Here is an 18,398-nt window from a genome sequence, read left to right as displayed (position 1 = left end):
AACATTGAGGTCTTCTATAGTGTGGTCTGGTTGTGAGAAGTGATATCCCACTTCTCACAACCTGACCACAATATAGAAATATTCTTTCTGCTTCCTTGTTTCTTCTTTTCTTTGTTTCTTCTTTTCTTTCTTCCTTCTTCCTTCTTTTCTTCTTTCTTCTTCTTTGCTTTCTTCTCCTTTCTTCCTTCTTTATTCTTTTCTTTCTTCTTCCTCCTTTTCTTTCTTCTTTCTTCTTTCTTTCTTCTTCCTCCTTTCTCCTTTCTCCTTCTTCTTCTTTCTTTTTTCTTCTTCCTTCTTTCTTCTAACTTTTTCTTCCTTCTTTCGCCTTTCTTCCTTCTTTTCCTTCTTCACCTTCCTCCTTCTTTGCTTTCTTCTTTCTTCAATGGATTCCAACCAGAAGCAATGTGCCCTCATTGAGTTTTGGATGAAGGAGAGGTGCAGGCTGTACGACCTCCACAGAAGGCTGCAGAGTTTTACAAAACCAATGTGCCAAGATGGATGAAGAACTTTAAAGATGGGGAAACCAACATTGAATACAAACCACGCAGTGGGAGAAGATCAGTTTTGCACAGCCTGCATCAAGAACTCAATGATGGCACATTGCTTCTCCTTGAAATCCATTATTTACCTGAAATGAAAAAGAAGAGTTACTCTAAGAACATGTGAAATTTGGACAACCTATGTAAGGTAACCACTTTTTCAAACTTGTTATTTACAAGTTAAAATCTTTTTTTTTTGTTTTTTTTGCTAGAAAATTACTTAAAACCCCCAAACATTATATATATATATATATATATATATATTTTTTTTTTTTTATCTAACAGCCTTGAGAATAACATAGCGGTCGTTGCACTACTTTCTGTCACATTGTATTTGCACAGCGGTCTTACAAGCGCACTTTTTTGAATTAAAAAAATAAGACAACAGTAAAGTTAGCCAATTTTTTTTTTCTAAATGTGAAAGATGTTACGCCGAGTAAATTGGTACAACATGTCATGCTTCAAAGTTGCGGCCGCTCGTGGAATGGTGACAAACTTTTACCCTTAAAAATCTCCATATGCAACGTCTAAAACATTTCTACAGGTTGCATGTTTTGCGTTACAGAGGAGGTCTGAGGTCTAGAATTATTGCTCTCGCTCTACCGATCGCGGTGATACCTCACGTGTGGTTTGAAGACTGTTTTCATATGTGGGCACTATTCACATTTGTGTTCGCTTCTGTGCGCTAACTCGGTGGGACGAGGCGTGTTTAAAATAATTTAGTTTTTCTTATTTATTTTAGCTTTTATTTTTTATTTTTACACTGTTCTTTTTTTTTTTTTTAAATGTGTCACTTTTATTACCATTAGAAGGAATCTAAACATCCCTTGTAATAGAAAAAAAGCATGACAGGACCTCTTAAATATGAGATCTGGGGTCAAAAATACCTCAGATCTCATATTTACACTAAAATGCAGTAATAAAAAAAAAAAAAGAAAAAAAGTTTAAAAAAAAAAAATTAATCTTCCATCTTCCCTCAGCTCCATACCACACAGGGAAGAGGACCCGATCACCTCTGGTAAATGGCGGAGGGCACCAAAGCAGCTCTCCTGCCATCGATAAAAGTGATCTCGTGACAAATCCGCCGATGAGACCACTTTTATCTTGATGCGGACCGCCCACTGAAGAAGAGGATCCCGAGGTTATGTAGCTAGCTGCTGCCATAACAACGATATTCCTCTTCAAAGTATCAACGTATAACGACGGCGGGCGGTCCGTAAGTGGTTAAAGTGTTACTAAACCTGCAACAGTAAAATCAGTCTGTATATGCAGTAAAGCATGCTTGTTATACTCACTATGGAGCCTAAGGGATTAATCCTCTGCATTGTGGAAAAAGGCTCTTTGTTCCTGTCTTCTCTGTTCCTCCCCTCCTTCCACAGTCCCCGAACCATCAAGAGATAGAACAGAGGCTAGGGGAGAAGCTGCACATGCTCAGTTTGGTGTGTATTGCTAGAGAGTTTTTTTTTTTTCTTGGGAGAGTGCATGTAATCAGCACAGGGTCAATCAGCACTGTCTAGACAGAGGGTCAGGGGTCAGGCAGCCTCATAGGACAGTTAGAGCAGAATGAAAACTCCTCCTACAAACTTTAACCAGACACCAATAGAATTCACAAGACTGCCATATACTGCTGGTGAGAAAAGGTATTTAGCAGTTTATATTTACTAAAATATTTCCATGGTCTGCGTACTGTGGGAGATCAGATATAGTGAATGTAGGGTCCCGGGTTTAGTAACTTTTTAATAAAATAATGCCCACTTTTTGCATTACTTTCGGTACAAGCCATGGACATTGATTTAAACCACTTGTGAAAAGCATGACCTGTTGGGGGTACTTGAAGACTGAGGTTGGGAACCAATGTCGTAGAACCATGTGGTACTGGAGTACCTGTCAAGACAAATGAGAATTTCTGATTGTTGTGGACTTCCTGTGACACCAGAAATTGGGGTCTATCAGATTTGTATGCTACAATTGGACTGTTTGTTGCCAGTCAGTGATAAATTGTGGGGGGGGGGCTGAAGAATTTTGGTTCTCATATTTTTTCATCTGTCTACTCAGCTAAAGACTTTATCCGACACCTGCTGGAGAGGGAGCCCGAGAAAAGGCTGACCTGTGAACAAGCCCTGCAGCATCCATGGTAAGATTACCAATCTGACCGCCCATTTCAATGCGAGGAAAAATGTACGGGTCTATTTTTAAGCTGGCATCATTTTTACACAGCGCGTAGGTGCGAACAATACCAATTGAAGACCATGTTATTTCCCTTGCTATTGCGTTGTAGTTGGATTGGCCAACATTGCCCATTATGAGCACAAACCAAAGCAATCTATTGAATTAGTATCAAATCATACAGGCCCTTACATTTCATAGTTGACGGTAGAGATCTAAAGGAGATCAAACAATCAGTTGTACAGTTTATGGTGAACTATGGGGAGCCTGGGATCACCAGCCAGTCATTTGTGGAAGTAAACAGTCTATATTGTCTGCTCAAAACCAGGCAAAAAAAACAGCTGCCTTCAGCAAAACAAATGGAAAACAGTCCTTATTTCTGGTATGATGAATAGAACAAATTGGCTCACCACCAGTATACCAATCCCACACCAGGGTTTAGGGTTCCCTTCCTGTGGAAAGGCCGCAGGAGTCCAGCAAACAATGTCTCAGATGCCAGACAGTCCACACTTGATCCTTTTGCAACCACTTTAAGGCAGCATACTAAGACATTTTGGACAATTTCATGCTCCCAACTTTGTGGGAACAGTTTGAGGATGGTCCCTTCCTGTTCCAACATGGCTGCTCACCAGTGCACAAAGCAAGGTCCATAAAGACATGGATGAGCGAGTTTGTGGTGGAGGAACTTTACTGGCCTGACCTCAACCAGATAAAACACCTTTAGGGTGAATTAGAACAGAGACTGCGAGCCAGGCCTTCTCAACATCGGTGCCTGATCTCACAAATACGCTTCTGGAAGAATGGTCAAACATTTCCATAGACATAAATCTTGTGGACAGCTCTCCTAGAAGAATTGAAGTTGTTATAGCTGCAAAGGGTGGGCCAACTCAATATTGAACCCTACAGACTAAGACTGGGATGCAATTAAAGTTCATGTGCGTGTAAAGGCAGGTGTCCCAATACTTTTGGTAATAGTGTAGCTCTTGTCCAGGACCCATCCCTAGCGTCCTGTACAATGGCCAGCCTTAAATCTGAACTCCAGATGGATATAAAATACACATGTAGCACCTTCTACCAAGGTAGGTGCTAGAGGTGAGATTTTTGGTGAGTGCAGGTAAATTTAACGACTTAAGGACGGAGCCTCTTTCTGAGATTTGGTGTTTACAAGTTAAAAACTTTTTTTTTTGCTAGAAAATTACTTAGAACCCCCAAACACCCTGGAGAATAAATTGGTGGTCGTTGCAATACTTTCTGTCACACCGTATTTGCTCAGCGGTCTTTTATAAGCAAATTTTTGGGAAAAAATACACTTTTTTGATTAATGAAAAATAAGACAACAGTAAGGTTAGCCCATTTTTTTTTAAATATTGTGAAAGATATTGTTACGCCGAGTAAATTGATACCCAACATGTCATGCTTCAAAATTGCGCCCGCTCGTGGAATGGCGACAGACTTTGACCCTTAAAAATCTCCATAAGCGATGTTTAAAAAATTCTACACGTTACATGTTTTGAGTTACAGAAGAGGTCTATGGCTAGAATTAATGCTCTCGCTCTACCGATCGCGGGATCATGGGAGGGGGCGTGTTTAAATTTTTTTTTTATTATTAATTTTTCCTTTTTTATTTTTTAATGTAATATCCCTTGTAATAGAAAAAAAAACATGACAGGACCTCTTAAATATGAGATCTGGGGTTAAAAAGACCTCAGATCTCATAATTACACTAAAATGCAATAAAAAAGAAAAAAAAAAAAAAAAATTAAAAAATGTCCCTTAAAGAGCTATGGGCAGAAGTGACGTTTTGACGTCACTTCCTCCCTGCAATGATATGGAGATGGGTGGGGGCCATCTTCCCCTCACTCGTCTCCATACCAAGCCAGGGAGCTGACCTGATCGGCTCCGCTGCTACTGACGGCTCTGGTAAGCGGCGGAGGGCACCGGAGAGTGGCGGGAGGGGAGCCCCCTCTCGCCGCCGATAAAAGTGATCTTGCAGCGAATCCGCCTCAGAGACCACTTTCATCGGAAACCAGACCGCTCACTGAAGAAGAGGATACCGGGGACATGGTAGCTGGCTTCTGCTATAACAATGATAGCCCTCTTCAAAGTGCTGATCCAGAAATGGTTAAGCAGGCGTAGCTGGAAGCTACACCTGTTTGTTTTGATCTGTTTGGGCTGGGAGTGGCGTGGAGTAGGCTGGTGACTCACAGATAGCATCACGTCTCGGTTACCTCCCTCTGGCTTCTAAAGGATTCTAGAAGAGAGGAGGGGAAGAGAGGTGGAGCTGCCTGGGGTGTTCTAAGGAGCCCTGATCAATCCCCAATTTGGATTGGCAGGGGGCAGGCCTCCTTAAATACCTAGGGTCAGCCCAGCTGGGGAGGAGTTGTAGGGTGGAAGAACTGGGGATGGAGTACTAGGCCGGGGGGGCCTTTGAGGGCGCTCCCCATTGTGGGGGGGGGGGTGGTATCCTTGGGCCTGGGACTCGGGTACAGGGAGGATCCCTTCAGGAACGCGTGGAGGATCTGGACAGGAGGCACAAAGAGGAGTAAGAGAGGACAGCAGGAGCTAGTGCTCTTCTGGAGGGAACCACCAGTGTGTGCAGCCAGGAGGGTTGGCAGGGCCTGAAGATGGATTGCTGGGAGCAGTAGTCCACCATAGGACAGCTAGCACTAAAAGTCTTCCTAATTCTATTTTTGCTACATCAAAGGGACCCGCTGTTGCCTACAAGTGGCAACTTCTAGGGCCTGATGAAGTCAGTGTTGGGCCTAACCATGTGCTAGCTGTACCTGAAGTCAAGTGTTGTGCAGGAGAGAGTGATAGTCTGCAAGGAGCGTTTGAAGAAATGTCGTGTACAAGGAGTGTACATAGTTCTGTCCCAAATTGACTGTTCTATAATTCTATTGGGCATCCCATATATTCCCATCCCTATCCAAGTTCAAATCCCTTAATAAAAATACAAAAAACAAGCATATGGACTGTTCATTGACTCAAGGTAATTGGGAAGTGAATGCCGGGATGGGCAGGGTGACCGGTGGGCCACAACTTTTAGCAGCTCTACAGGGGGGAACCGCTACACACAAATAAATGCAGCTCGGTACTTATTGATACAGCCTCTTGCGATTTCTGTATACAGCAGTATTTAGACTGGGAGAGGTTGTGGTGAGACCAGGAGCCAATCAGGTGTGCTGCATGCAAATGTGTGAACAGGGAACATATTACCAGGACGTGAGAGCAGAGTGAGCAGAATGTTGACTTCCTGGTCAGCTGCTGCTCTTTCACTATCCATTTAGAAGGCTCGGACTGGAGAGGGGACCCCACTTTTTTTCTTCGCTATAAATGGTGTCAACCACCTGGCTGCGCTGTGTGGCGGAGCTGTGTAAATCTCAGGACTTGATGGACAGTAATACAAATCCTTCGGCGGGCAAAACAAGTCCCGTATATGTAATTCATCTGTGTATTTCAATCTTTTCCAGCAGTTAGAATTTCAATGCAAAGTAAAATAATATCTTCGGTGGTTGAGGCTGCTACAGGCAGGACAATGTCTACGAGCAGCGCGTCCACAATTTCTCAGTCCTTCCTTTTCCAATCTGTTTTTTCCCCTCCTGTGTTTCCTCCAGCTTGTACTTTAGTTTCTTTAAAATGCCAACAGAAAAAAAATACATCTTCATTCCTCCTAATAAACCGGCATCCCATGGCCCCGCAGTGCTTGGCAGAGCTCCCAGCCGGTCCCCATTGCATTCTGGGAGCATTTCAGGAGTCCCGATAATGGAGTGCAGTTTTTCTTATGTGATGAATAAACGGCAAAACATTTAATAGAGTAAATGATATTTGTGTACCCGTTCCGTGTGATGGATGCCGCAGTGTTGGTGCTCCCAGCAAAGGCAATCTCTTTGGTTAGATAGAAAAAATGGCCTGATCAGCGCTCAACGGTCCCCGAAGGAGAGGCGGGAGTCAGCTCCTCCAAATGAAAGGAAGAAATACAGAGTTGGAGCCGATCTCCGGGCAAACGTCTAAATACGAAGACGAAATAAAGCCAAGGGGAAATTTTCCCTGCCAAAGGATTTGTATTTCTGTCCATCCAGCCCTGGAGATTTACACAGCTCTGCCACACAGCACAGCTTTGTCTGACTTCAAAGGAGACCTGACTTTTCTCAGCTGCAGTTGGGTAATAGAACACCATCTTGTCCCTCCCCCAACCCATGACTGGACAGTGAAGGAGAAGCAGCAGAATGATGAGCTCATCTCTCTGTCATAATAAATACATTGTATGACCTATTAATGAATACAGATCTACAGTAATAACCGTTGTTGATATCTGTCTGGTGGTAAGATTTACAGAACACCTGTCACCTGGGTCAAACCAAACATCTACTCTCTCTATCTACAGTGCCTATTTATCCATATCTATCCATCCATTATTTATCTATCAACATCCGTCCATCACTCCCACTCTTGACAGTGCCCATTAACCCATCGTTCCCTCCCATGACAGTGTCAATCCATCCATCCCCCACCCCTTTCCTCCACAGTGCCCACCCATACCTCCCTCCCTCGACAATGTCCATCAATTCATCAACCATCCATCCCCCAACAGTGTCAACCCATCCATCCATTCACAATGTTCATGCATCCATCTCTTCCTCCCTACCTTAACAATGTCCATCAATTCATCTACCATCCATCCACAGTGTCCATCTGTCCATCCATCCTCCCTAACCTTGATCTATCGCGGCATCCCCGACCTCTAAAGGCCTAATGGTGACCTCCAGAGTTAGGGAGAGCTGACATCCTTCTTCTCAGTATGGGTTACTAGGCATGGTGGTGGGTGTAATGCAATTTGAAAACATGGGCGCTAGTCACTTTTTGGAACGCAAGAAAAGAGATTTATTGTCTCTTAAACAGAGCTGAACAAGATGGGGTTTAGGGCCAGGACACCCTTCAGCAGATGCAATAGCACTTGGCAGACTCTGAGACAAAAATGGGCAGACCGCTATACAGGTAGAGGGCCTTTAAGCTGGATGCAGTCACTGTATTTGGTAGAACTGCTGTCTCCTACAGCAATTGAACATTGAACAGTCAATAGAGATTCATACACGTAACTCACAGTAACCCAGTATAGAACTTTTCTCACATCTTACACTATCCAACTGTAGATCTTCACTCACTGAGCTCCCGGTCTCTCACTAGAATTCAAGATCCCAGTCATCACTGTAACCCCTGAGCTCTTCCACAGCTAACCCACTGTATACTCCTCAAGTGTCACAACTGCTAACCCGCTGGGTCCCTGGCTTGGTACTCTGCTGAAGCTTTCCCATTAGTTCACTATCCCCAGCTAGTGAATAAGGCTGCTCTGGTACTTCTTCAGACTTCCATAACTGGCCTCTGATAACCGGAGTGGTTGTCCCATAATGGCGACTGTGTATCCTTTATCTCTGACCTTGATCCTCACTTGCCTCTGGTAACAGGAGTGGTCATCCCATGTGGCAACTGCTTCTCCCTCACTGCTGGCAACGATGTGATTCCCCGTCCGGTGGAACCTCTGCAACTTGGGCTTCCGGCCGAAAACCCCAAAACCTCGCTGCTTCTCTCAAACCTGGATAGGCCTCAGACAGCCTAGCAGCGAGGTGCTCCCGCGATAGGGCTCAGGCTTCTGGCCTAGTAACACACGTCCACCCAGACAGCCATCTAGGTGGCACAGAACTCTGATCACCTTACTCCTCCTGAACAAATAGGCTCTCCCAGTGGGCCAAGGGACTGAAGAAAACCCCTGCCAATTGGCTGAAACAACCTATCTACTCCTAGTATGAATTCACTATGCCTCCCTGTCATTCCAATGCCACAGGCAACAATGTCACCTAGGGAGAGAGTATCACCACTCCAGGTGGGTCAGATCAAGGTAAAAGGCATCTCCTTCAGTCTAGAAGTCCAGGTGCTGGAAATGCTATGGCAGTTAGACATCAAAGAAATTCTGGACAGTAGCACTCCAAAAATATTTGCCTTTATTCAATAGGGTGTCATCCAAAATACAGGTCACAGCAAAATGGAACAAATCTTACGCGTTTCGCAAAAGGAGTGCTTAGTCACAGCTATGACTAAGCACTCCTTGTAGTGCGAAACGTGTAAGCTTTCTTCCATTTTGCTGTGACCTGTATTTTGGATGACACCTTATTGAATAAAGGCAAATATTTTTGGAGTGCGGCTGTCCAGAATTTCTTTGATGTCTAACAATGCCACCTAGTGACATAAGAGAGAGGTACATCAAATCCAGATTTAGGGAAAAAAACTGTGAATCCCCTATCAATCAGCCAGGCTAGTTACCACCTAGCAAGCTAACTTTGTTAGCAACCCTGCCTACTATCAGGATGCTACATAGCTATCTATCCATCCCTTTCCCAACAGTGTCTATCAATCCATTCATCTATAAATCCCTCCCTAACTCCCTTGACAGTGTCCATCGCTCAATTGATCCCTCCTTTGGCAGCATCCATCCCTCGACAAACTCCATCCATCCATTGCTCCTTTCACAGTGTTCATTCATCCATTTATCCATGCCTCCCTCCCTTGACAGTGTCCACCTATTCATTCCTCCCTCAACAGTGTCCATCCATCCAATTGATGTCAATGGCCTTATATTTATGATTTCTTTGTATATGAAGGGACAGTAAGAATCATGCTGTGTTCTATGATCAGATCTAATATTTCTAATCCCACATGCTGCTCTCTCTGCTCCTGGCAGGATCTCCGGAGATACGGCTCTAGAACGAGACATCCACGGTTCTGTCAGTGAGCAAATCCAGAAGAATTTTGCACGGACTCAGTGGAAGGTGAGATGGTCATTGTATTATGAATGGTCTGCAACTCTTTGGGGTTTGTGTGTAGAAAAGGTTCACTAGACAACCGTGAAACATCCGCACAGCTCCAACGAAACTTGCCATATTTTGTGTAATAATAATTAGCCATCTACTGGCTACATACACCCACCCTCCCACGGTGCCAACCACCCCCACTGCAGTGTGCCCCAGCCTACTGCAGAGCCTCCAACCCCCATAATGCCCCCGACCTCCCACAATGCCCCCTTAACCTCCCACTGTGTCACCCAGCCCACTGCAGTACCCCCCTAGCCTACTGCAGAGCCACCAGCCCCCCATAGTGTCCCCAACTTCCAACAATGTCCCACACTGTCACCTCAACCTCCCACTGTGCTAACCAGACCCCTGCAGTGCCCCCCAGTCTACTGCAGAGCCTTCAACCCCCATAATGCCCACAACCTCCAACAATGTCCCACAATGCCCCCTTAACCCTTCCACTGTGTCACCCAGCCCACTGAAGTGCCCCCCTGCTAGCCTACTGCAGAGCCCCCAACCTCCAACAATGTCTCACAATGCCCCCCTAACCCCCTACTGTGTCACCCAGCCCACTGCAGTACCCCCCAGCCTACTGCAGAGCCACCATCCCCCCATAGTGTCCCCAACTTCCAACAATGTCCCACACTGCCACCTCAACCCCACACTGTACTAATCAGACCCTTGCAGTGCCCCCCAGCCTACTGCAGAGCCTCCAGCCCTCCATAATGCCCCCAACCTCCAACAATGTCTCACAATGTCCCTTAACCCCCCACTGTGTCACCCAGCCCACTGCAGTGCCCCCCCCCCCCCAGCCTACTGCAGAGCCACAAGCCCCCCATAGTGCCCCCAACTTCCAACAATGTCCCACACTGCCACTTCAACCTGCCACTATGCTCAACAGCCCCCTGCAGTGCCCCCCAGCCTACCGCAGAGCCTCCAGGTCTCCATAATGCACCCAACCTCTAACAATGTCCCACAATGCCCCCTTAACCTCCCACTGTGTCACCCAGCCCTCTGCAGTGACCCCCCCCCAGCCTACTGCAGAACCACTAGCCCCCACAGTGCCTCTGGCAATGTCCCACAGTGTCCCCCGGCCCCTCCAGTTCCCCCACAGTATCCATGCAAAGACCCCGACCTTCACAGTTTTTTTTCCAGTCCCCTCCAGAAATCTTATATCCCTATGAAGCCACCAAGTCTGCTGGAGAGACCCCTAACCCCCTCCAGAACACCCCCCCCCCCCCCCACCCTTAGTAACTCCACCTCATCCAGAACCCCTCCAACATTTCAATCCAAAATGTCTCAATCCCATACTTTCCTTGTGTGAGTATATAGCATACCTTTTTTTTTTTTGTTTACTGTTGGGGCATGGAAGGCTTTCAGGGTCTCAATACATTTGTGCAAAGATCGAACTATAGCATGATAATCGGTCATGTGATGGAAGTCAAAAATCTTGGTTCCTCAATGCTTTCCTCTGTATTTTAACTTATTATACGGGATCTGGCTTCTGGGATCCTTATGGGTGTTTCATGTCAATAGAGACAGAAAAGGAGAATATTGTTTGAGAAAGACATTTTCTGAAAGGTTTGCAGCGGATGATCAAGGCACCATCAACGTGGATGACATGCAAACAATGCATAGAAATGAGGTTTTTAAAACATATATTGATGAGAAAATTATATTACAGCTTTATTTTTTTTTTCTATTTTTATTTTTTTTTTTTAGAGGGCATTTAATGCAACGTCCTTCCTGCGCCATATCACGAAAATGGGTCAAAGTGCTGAAGTAGATACTGAAGATAACGCAGGGGAGGCCGTCCAGGAGGAGAAAGATAAGTGGTGATCGGAGGTAAGAAATGGATCACAAGAATGGATATTTTCACCTTAAAACTTCCAATGCCTCTGATGTGATCTGATACACTGTTGTTAGCTCTGTCTGATGACTACACAACACCTCCCCCTGATTTGATGGATAAGAGGAGAGAGGGGGGTGTTTGTAGTTCTGTCCTGGAGGGACAGAACTACTTGAAGACCAAGTAGAAGACCAAGCCTTTTCTGGCACTTCTTGTTTACACATCAGTATTTTTTGCTAGAAAATTACTTGTAACCCCCAAACAGTATGTATGTGTGTGTGTATGTGTATATATATGTGTGTGTGTGTGTGTGTGTGTGTGTGTGTGTGTGTGTGTGTGTGTGTGTGTGTGTGTGTGTGTGTGTGTGTGTGTGTATATATACATATATATTTATTTTTTTTTTTTTTAGCAGAGACCCTAGGGAAAAAAAATGGCGATTGTTGACATTTTTTAATGTCACGCAGTATTTGCGCAGCAGTTTTTCAAAAGCTATTTTTTTGGGGGAAAAGTACACTTTAACCACTTCAATACCGGGCACTTCCACCCCTTCCTGCCCAGGCCAATTTTCAGCTTTCAGCGCTGTCGCTGTTTAAATGACAATTGCGCGGTCATGCTACACTGTACCCAAACAAAACATTTTTATCATTTTCTTCCCACAAATAGAATAGAACCTCTTTTGGTGGTATTTGATCACCTCTGCGGTTTTTATTGTTTGCTAAACAAATAAAAAAAGACCGAAAATTTAGAAAAAAATACGTTTTTCTTTGCTTCTGTTATAAAATTTTGTAAATAAGTACATTTTCTCCTTCACTGATGGGCACTGATAAGGCGGCACTGATGGGCACTGATATGCGACATTGATGGGCACTGATGAGGCTGCACTGCCGGGCACTGATAAGGTGGCACTGAGCACGGATGAGGTGGTACTGATGATTGGCACTGATATGCGACACTGATGGGCACTCATAGGTGGCACAGATGGGCACTATAAAAGGTGGCACTGATGGGTACTAATGGGTGGCACTGATGGGCACTGATAGGTCAGCACTGATAGGTGACACTAATGAGTGGCACTGATTGACACTGATAGATGGCACTGATTGGCATCAATGATTAGGAGGCACTGGCAGGTATTGCTGGTGGGCACTGATTGGCATCATGAGTGGGCACGCATTGCCACCCATGGCCACCAGGGATGCCATCCTGGTGGTCCTGGTGGCATCCCTGGTGGTCCTGGGTGAGCATCCGAGGGGGGCTGCGCTGATAAACAATCAGCGCAGACCCCCCCCTGTCAGGAGAGCCGCCGATCGGCTCTCCTCTACTCGCGTATGTCAGACGATAAACGGCTCTTTCTGTTTACATCGTGATCAGTCGTGATTGGACACGGCTGATCACGTGGTAAAGAGTCTCCGTCAGAGACTCTTTACCTACATCGGAGTTGAGGTGTGTCAGACTGACACCCCGCAACAACGATTGCCGCAATGCACACCCCCGGGGGCGCGCAACGGCTTGTTATCCTGATCATGTCATATGACGTTCGGTCAGGATATCTCAACCATTTTACCGATGTCATTTTGCTATATGGCGGACGGAAAGGGGTTAATGAATAAAAAACAAAAAACAAATTTACAGTATACCCCATTTTTTTTGAAAGATGATGTTACACCGAGTAAATAGATACCTAACAACATGTCAGGCTTTCAAATTGCGCACGCTCGTAGAATGGTGACAAACTACTGAACTAGGTTTTGCTTTGACTACTTAAAGAGGAAGTAAACCCTGGTGGGTTTTACTTCCTCTTTATTTCACTGCAAAGGTTAAGCATAATGGGCTAGTATGCATCGCATACTAGCCCATTATGTGTCACTTACCTGAAACCGAAGCCCGCGCTGTCGCCGTTGTCCCCACTTGTAGGGAGCGTCCATCTTCACCCCTCGCAAACTCCGGCTCTGTGACTGGCCGGGGTCGTGTGACGTCACTCCTCGTGGTTTGGCGACAAACTTTGACCCTTAAAAACCTCCACAGGCGACGTTTACAAATGTCTACAGATTACCAGTTTTGAGCTAGAGTTCCTCACATGTGTGGTTTGAACATCGTTTTCATATGCGGGCGCGACTTACGTATGCGTTCGCTTCTGCGCGCGAGCTCGGCTGGACGGGGCACTTTAAATTATTATTACTATTTTTTTAATTATTTATTTTACTTTTTATTTTTACACTGTCCATGATACAGGAGATGGGCAGAGACTGCAGACATGCTATAGGAGTTATTGGACAGTGGGGACATGCACACCTCCCAACATTTTGAGATGGGAATGAGGGACACCTACTAGCAAATGTATGTAGGCACAGGACACACCCCCTGCCACACCCTCTTAAAGGAGAATTAACCAAAAAAAAAAAAAAGGTTAATTAAATCCACAAGGACTTTCTTTTTTTTTTTTTTACCACTATTATTCATTTATATTGGCTTTTAAAATGTACAAATGCAGCAATTTAGAAATCAGATGAAAGGTTTAGCACTGGGAAACACTTTTTGAAAGATAAAAAGTGCATTTTACATACAACTATATAGATCAGACCAAAATGAGGGACAAATGAGGAGGAAAGAGGGACAGAGGGACATTGTTCCAAATCAGGGACAGTCCCTCGAAATCAGGGACAGTTGGGAGCTATGGACATGCTTCAGGAGATGCAGACTGGGAGGAACATTCCATGAGATTGCTAGAGATCACTGCTACAACAGGGAAATGGGGAGACACAGATGAGTGAAGGCCTTACAAATAGTTCCAGAGGGCCTCAGATTGGACATCAGGGGTTTAGATATACTTTAAGTAGGTCTGGCGATTATGTGCTTGATTACACGGGTCGGTCTCTTGTAGAGCCTTAATGAGTCTCTGCGAACATATGGGGGTTGCTGATCATCCTTCAGACAAGTTTGATGAACCAGCACAATCCACTGTAGCCTACACACAATCGGGAAATGGGTTGGCTGCAGTTCCAATACATAAACATGAATGCTTCATGAGGTTTGTTGAGATCTTTCATGCGCACAAATGTAAACTAGCATGCTTTATATGCCAAGCCTTGTTTTTACTCCCTTTTCTGGCCCAGAGATCATCTATCATTGATGAGACTGAAGCATATCCATTCATTGTGGCGCTATCATGACGCTGACTCATAGCGTACTAATTAGCCTTCTCATTATGAACGTTGAAACAAAATGTTCCTGCGATATGGGAAACCTGATAGGATTGTGGGACAGCCAGCACCCCCCTTATATCCAAAAGGATATTATGCTGCAGATAAATATACACTATATTGTTAAGTATTGGGACGCCTGCCTTTACATGCACATGCACTTTAATGTCATCCCAGCCTTAGTCTATAGGGTTCAATATTGAGTTGGCCCACCCTTTGCAGCTACAACAGCTTCAACTCTTCTGGGAAGGCTGTCCACAAGGTTTAGGAGTATGTCTATGGGAATGTCTGACCATTCTTCCAGAAGCGCATTTGTGAGGTCAGGCACTGATGATGGACGAGAAGGCCTGGCTCGAAGTCCACACTCTAATTCATACGAAAGGTGTTCTATCGGGTTGAGGTCAGAACTCTGTGCAGGCCAGTCAAGTTCCTCCACCCCAAACGCGTTCATCCAGGTCTCTTGTGTATAATGTCAATTCTAAAGACATGGTTTGACCAGTTTCAGTGCAGGGTATGGAGTAACTGCACAGCAGAAAACTCCTTAGTTATTTTCAATGTTTTGTTACCTTACTATATAGTGATCATATAGATATTGTGTAAAGAATGTGAGTTTTGTCCTTTGTCCACATTCTATTGCCTTTAGGTTCTTTAATGACTTTGCTGACTTTAATTCCTCTTTCTATTAACAGCTGGAAAATGAAGACTTGACTTCTGGAGTCCCCCCATATCAGGGATCTCCATGTCAGGCACTACACCCTTGCATGAGCTTGTGGTGACACCTGTCTGCATGATGCCTAAAGCGGCCAATGGCTGTTCTTCCCTTAGCCCACCACGGCCCCACTTCAAACCCCCCCCCCCTCGTTCCTCCAGCTGGCCACGGTTCATTCGGAAGTTCTTGAGATGGAGTACAAAAGGCTGCTTCCATATGGTTCGTCCCCCACTACCTCCTCATTCAAAGGGCCATAAACAGACATGGACTTAGAAGATAGGTCACTGGTTGTGTTGTGTTGAAGTCCTCTGTCATAATGAATAATGCTGAGGATGGCCATGGGACCCAGAACCTGAGGATAATATGTTGGCCCATTAGATTTACACATCATTGTCCTTTTTCACACACCAACATATTTTTCCACATAATTTTCTTAAAACTTTTACATTTATTTAGATATGAAAATGATGTTCTTTAACGCTATTGTTTAGTTTTTATTGCCATCACGTTAATGGGGCATTATGAGATCTTGTGCAAGTATGAGCCATATCGTTATCCCATTTAATTTCAAATTTTGTCTAAACTCCACCGCTTATTTGGACCTTCTTATGTTATCACCTTCTGCAACTCCATGTCCATACTTAAGTTGTTTTTAAGCCAACCATCCCATCAGTCAAAAAAAAAAAGTATATCCTCTAAGTTTGGAGGTTGCAGAAGATGATGTAACCCAGTACGGGAAATCTTTGTCCCAAGGGCAAGCGAAAGTTATGTTCTGAAGTGGCTGACTGGAAGGTGGAAGAAAAGATGCCACGAGAATGGAGGATTGGGACCTGGAAGGCTGGGAAGACCCTGAGCTGAACTGTATTTGGATTTGGATGTATTGGCTGTTTACCTTCTAGTGGAAATATGTCTCACTTCATTGTGAACCCTTGGATCTTTGTGCCAAATCACGGACCTTGTGCTCCTCCTGTTGTCAATATAATGTAACGATGCTGCTGACGTTCGGTTGGAGGAGACACTGTTATAAAAAGAAAAAAAAAAGAACATATGATAACAGTCACAGGATAGTTTGTGGACTCAGCGACACCCATCAAATTCCCCTTTCCCTTGTGGAGATGTGCCAAAATATTGAAAGTGTGCTTAGGCTTCTGGTGTCATTATGAAACAAAACTAGTTATCAGTGTATTAGGACCGTGGTTTATTTTCTCAAAGAGTGTACTCTTGTGATTTAACTGTATTACATTAAATACAATTGCTGACCAGAAAATCTTGCATGGATATGTCTTTAGTTTGTTCTTAATCCTCTTAAATTCTAAACCTCCAAGCTAACCTGTCAAGTTGAGTGAAACAGGATGGCTCTGGTTGCGTCAACGTCATTACTATATAAGGGCTGTCTAAAGGAAACGCTACCGTATATCAGTGTACATATGATGGACCTTTGTTATTATTTAAGAATAACAAAAGATAAGAAAAAACACTGAGCATTGGGAGTAATTGCTTTAAAATTAAATATATGTATAGTGTGACCTCGTTAGAATGGTGTACTTTTTCAGAATTTTGCAAACAAAAGCTGAATTTAGGTTTAAAAGCACCTCAAGACAAAATGGTAACTCATATGCCAAGTGGGGGGTTTTACACACACTCATCAGCTTGGATTTACAGCTGTACTTTCACCCCCCAATTCCCCCCCAAACAAACACATGTGTCTGTAGACAGATATAGTTTGGCCTCCCAAGGGTAGCAAATCCTAAGGAGGCTTAAGCATCCGCCTTAGGGTGCCACGATAGGGCCAGGTGGCAGTGACGGCTGGTGCTCAATATTTTGGGGTGGGGGGGCGGCAAACCAATGCCACCCGCCATGTCCTAAGACTCCCTGGCCAATCAGGTCTCAGGACCCGCTTCCTGATTGGCCGGGAGGAGAATCAGGAAGACAATAGCAAATATTCGCTATTGTAACACAACTGGGTGGGCTTGGGGCACAGAGCTCTGTGCCCCAAGCCCACCCTTTTTTGAAGCCAATTAGTGCCTCTGACTCCAATCAGGTGCTTAAAAAAAAAAAAAAAACATAGAAATCCATGCGTCCTGCACCCTGCATGTAGATTAAGGACCAGGTGCATGGATTAGGGGGGCGGCGCCCCTGCGTACCATATTGACAGGCCACCACTGGAGGACGGTAAAATTCCAATCCCCAGCCCCTTGCTGGGCATTCGGATTTTTACAGTGCTGCAGCCATTTGCATTTTTACACAATGTGTGTGTACTTTAGTAAAGCCGACTGTTGGCTTTTATGTGGAAGTGATACAAGCGGCTGTGAAGTAGTCTATCAATTCCACGACCACTGCCGCGATGTGCCACCTTTCCCCCTCGCCATGTTCACCGGCCTCCGCTGTCCCACCTGTGGGGCTGGTGTTGTCAAGGTGGGTGTCACTGGGAAGGGCGGCGGGAGCTCAGCAGACCTCCATCCCCTCAGCCTCCCTCTTGTACACAGACCAGGAAGTGACGTGTATGACGTCACTTCCTGGACCAGAGCTGTCATTCTCCAGGATCAGTGCTGGGGGAAGCACCTGATGAAACAGGGGTCTGTGTTCCATCAGCTGCAGCGGATTAGAGGAGAGACATTGAGGGTCTAATAGAACCTGGGTGTCTCAATAAAGAGAACCTGTCACCGATTTCACATAGGGGGCTATTGGTCCCCTATGTCAGTGTTTCTCAACCTTTAAAATTAATGGACAGTCTTGAGGCACCCTATTCTAAAATTTAAAAACTATTATAATAGTTTTACATAATGCAGCAACATCAACACAAGTAGGACACCCAACATTAGAGGTGATTTATTCTTCCAAAGCAAATTTGCAAACTGGTACTGACTAGTATTCCAATGTTTCTCTTCTGCCTCGGTTTTTCTCCATCACTCAGCTAATGTGACCCCATCACTTATGGAGAGGGGCAGGGGAGGGTCAAACAAGGATGCTATGCAGTCTACTGACATCCTCCATATCAACTGATGATATAATTGGTCGTTAGGACGCCAGCAGCTAGAAGGTTGTAATGGTGCACAATGAAAACCTGTGGCTTTGTGTAACTAAAAGGCAGGT

At 44.8% G+C, this 18,398-nt stretch overlaps 1 protein-coding gene across 1 annotated transcript in view; it reads left to right on the top strand.

The window, feature by feature from the left end:
* PNCK (pregnancy up-regulated nonubiquitous CaM kinase) overlaps positions 1–16,572 on the top strand; it is a 150,640-nt gene extending 134,068 nt beyond the window's left edge. The window contains exons 9-12 of the mRNA XM_073600169.1: positions 2,595–2,673; positions 9,439–9,526; positions 11,270–11,392; positions 15,286–16,572. Of these exons, the coding sequence (XP_073456270.1) occupies positions 2,595–2,673; positions 9,439–9,526; positions 11,270–11,386 (284 nt within the window). The 3' untranslated portion in view covers positions 11,387–11,392; positions 15,286–16,572. The remainder of the gene's footprint in view (positions 1–2,594; positions 2,674–9,438; positions 9,527–11,269; positions 11,393–15,285) is intronic.
* The last annotated feature ends 1,826 nt before the right edge of the window (positions 16,573–18,398 follow it).

Source organism: Aquarana catesbeiana, linkage group LG09 (assembly GCF_042186555.1).
Source record: "Aquarana catesbeiana isolate 2022-GZ linkage group LG09, ASM4218655v1, whole genome shotgun sequence".
In the NCBI taxonomy this organism is placed as follows: Eukaryota; Metazoa; Chordata; class Amphibia; order Anura; family Ranidae; genus Aquarana; species Aquarana catesbeiana.
Note: the sequence above shows the minus strand (reverse complement) of the source record. Positions and strands in the feature narration are given on the sequence as shown.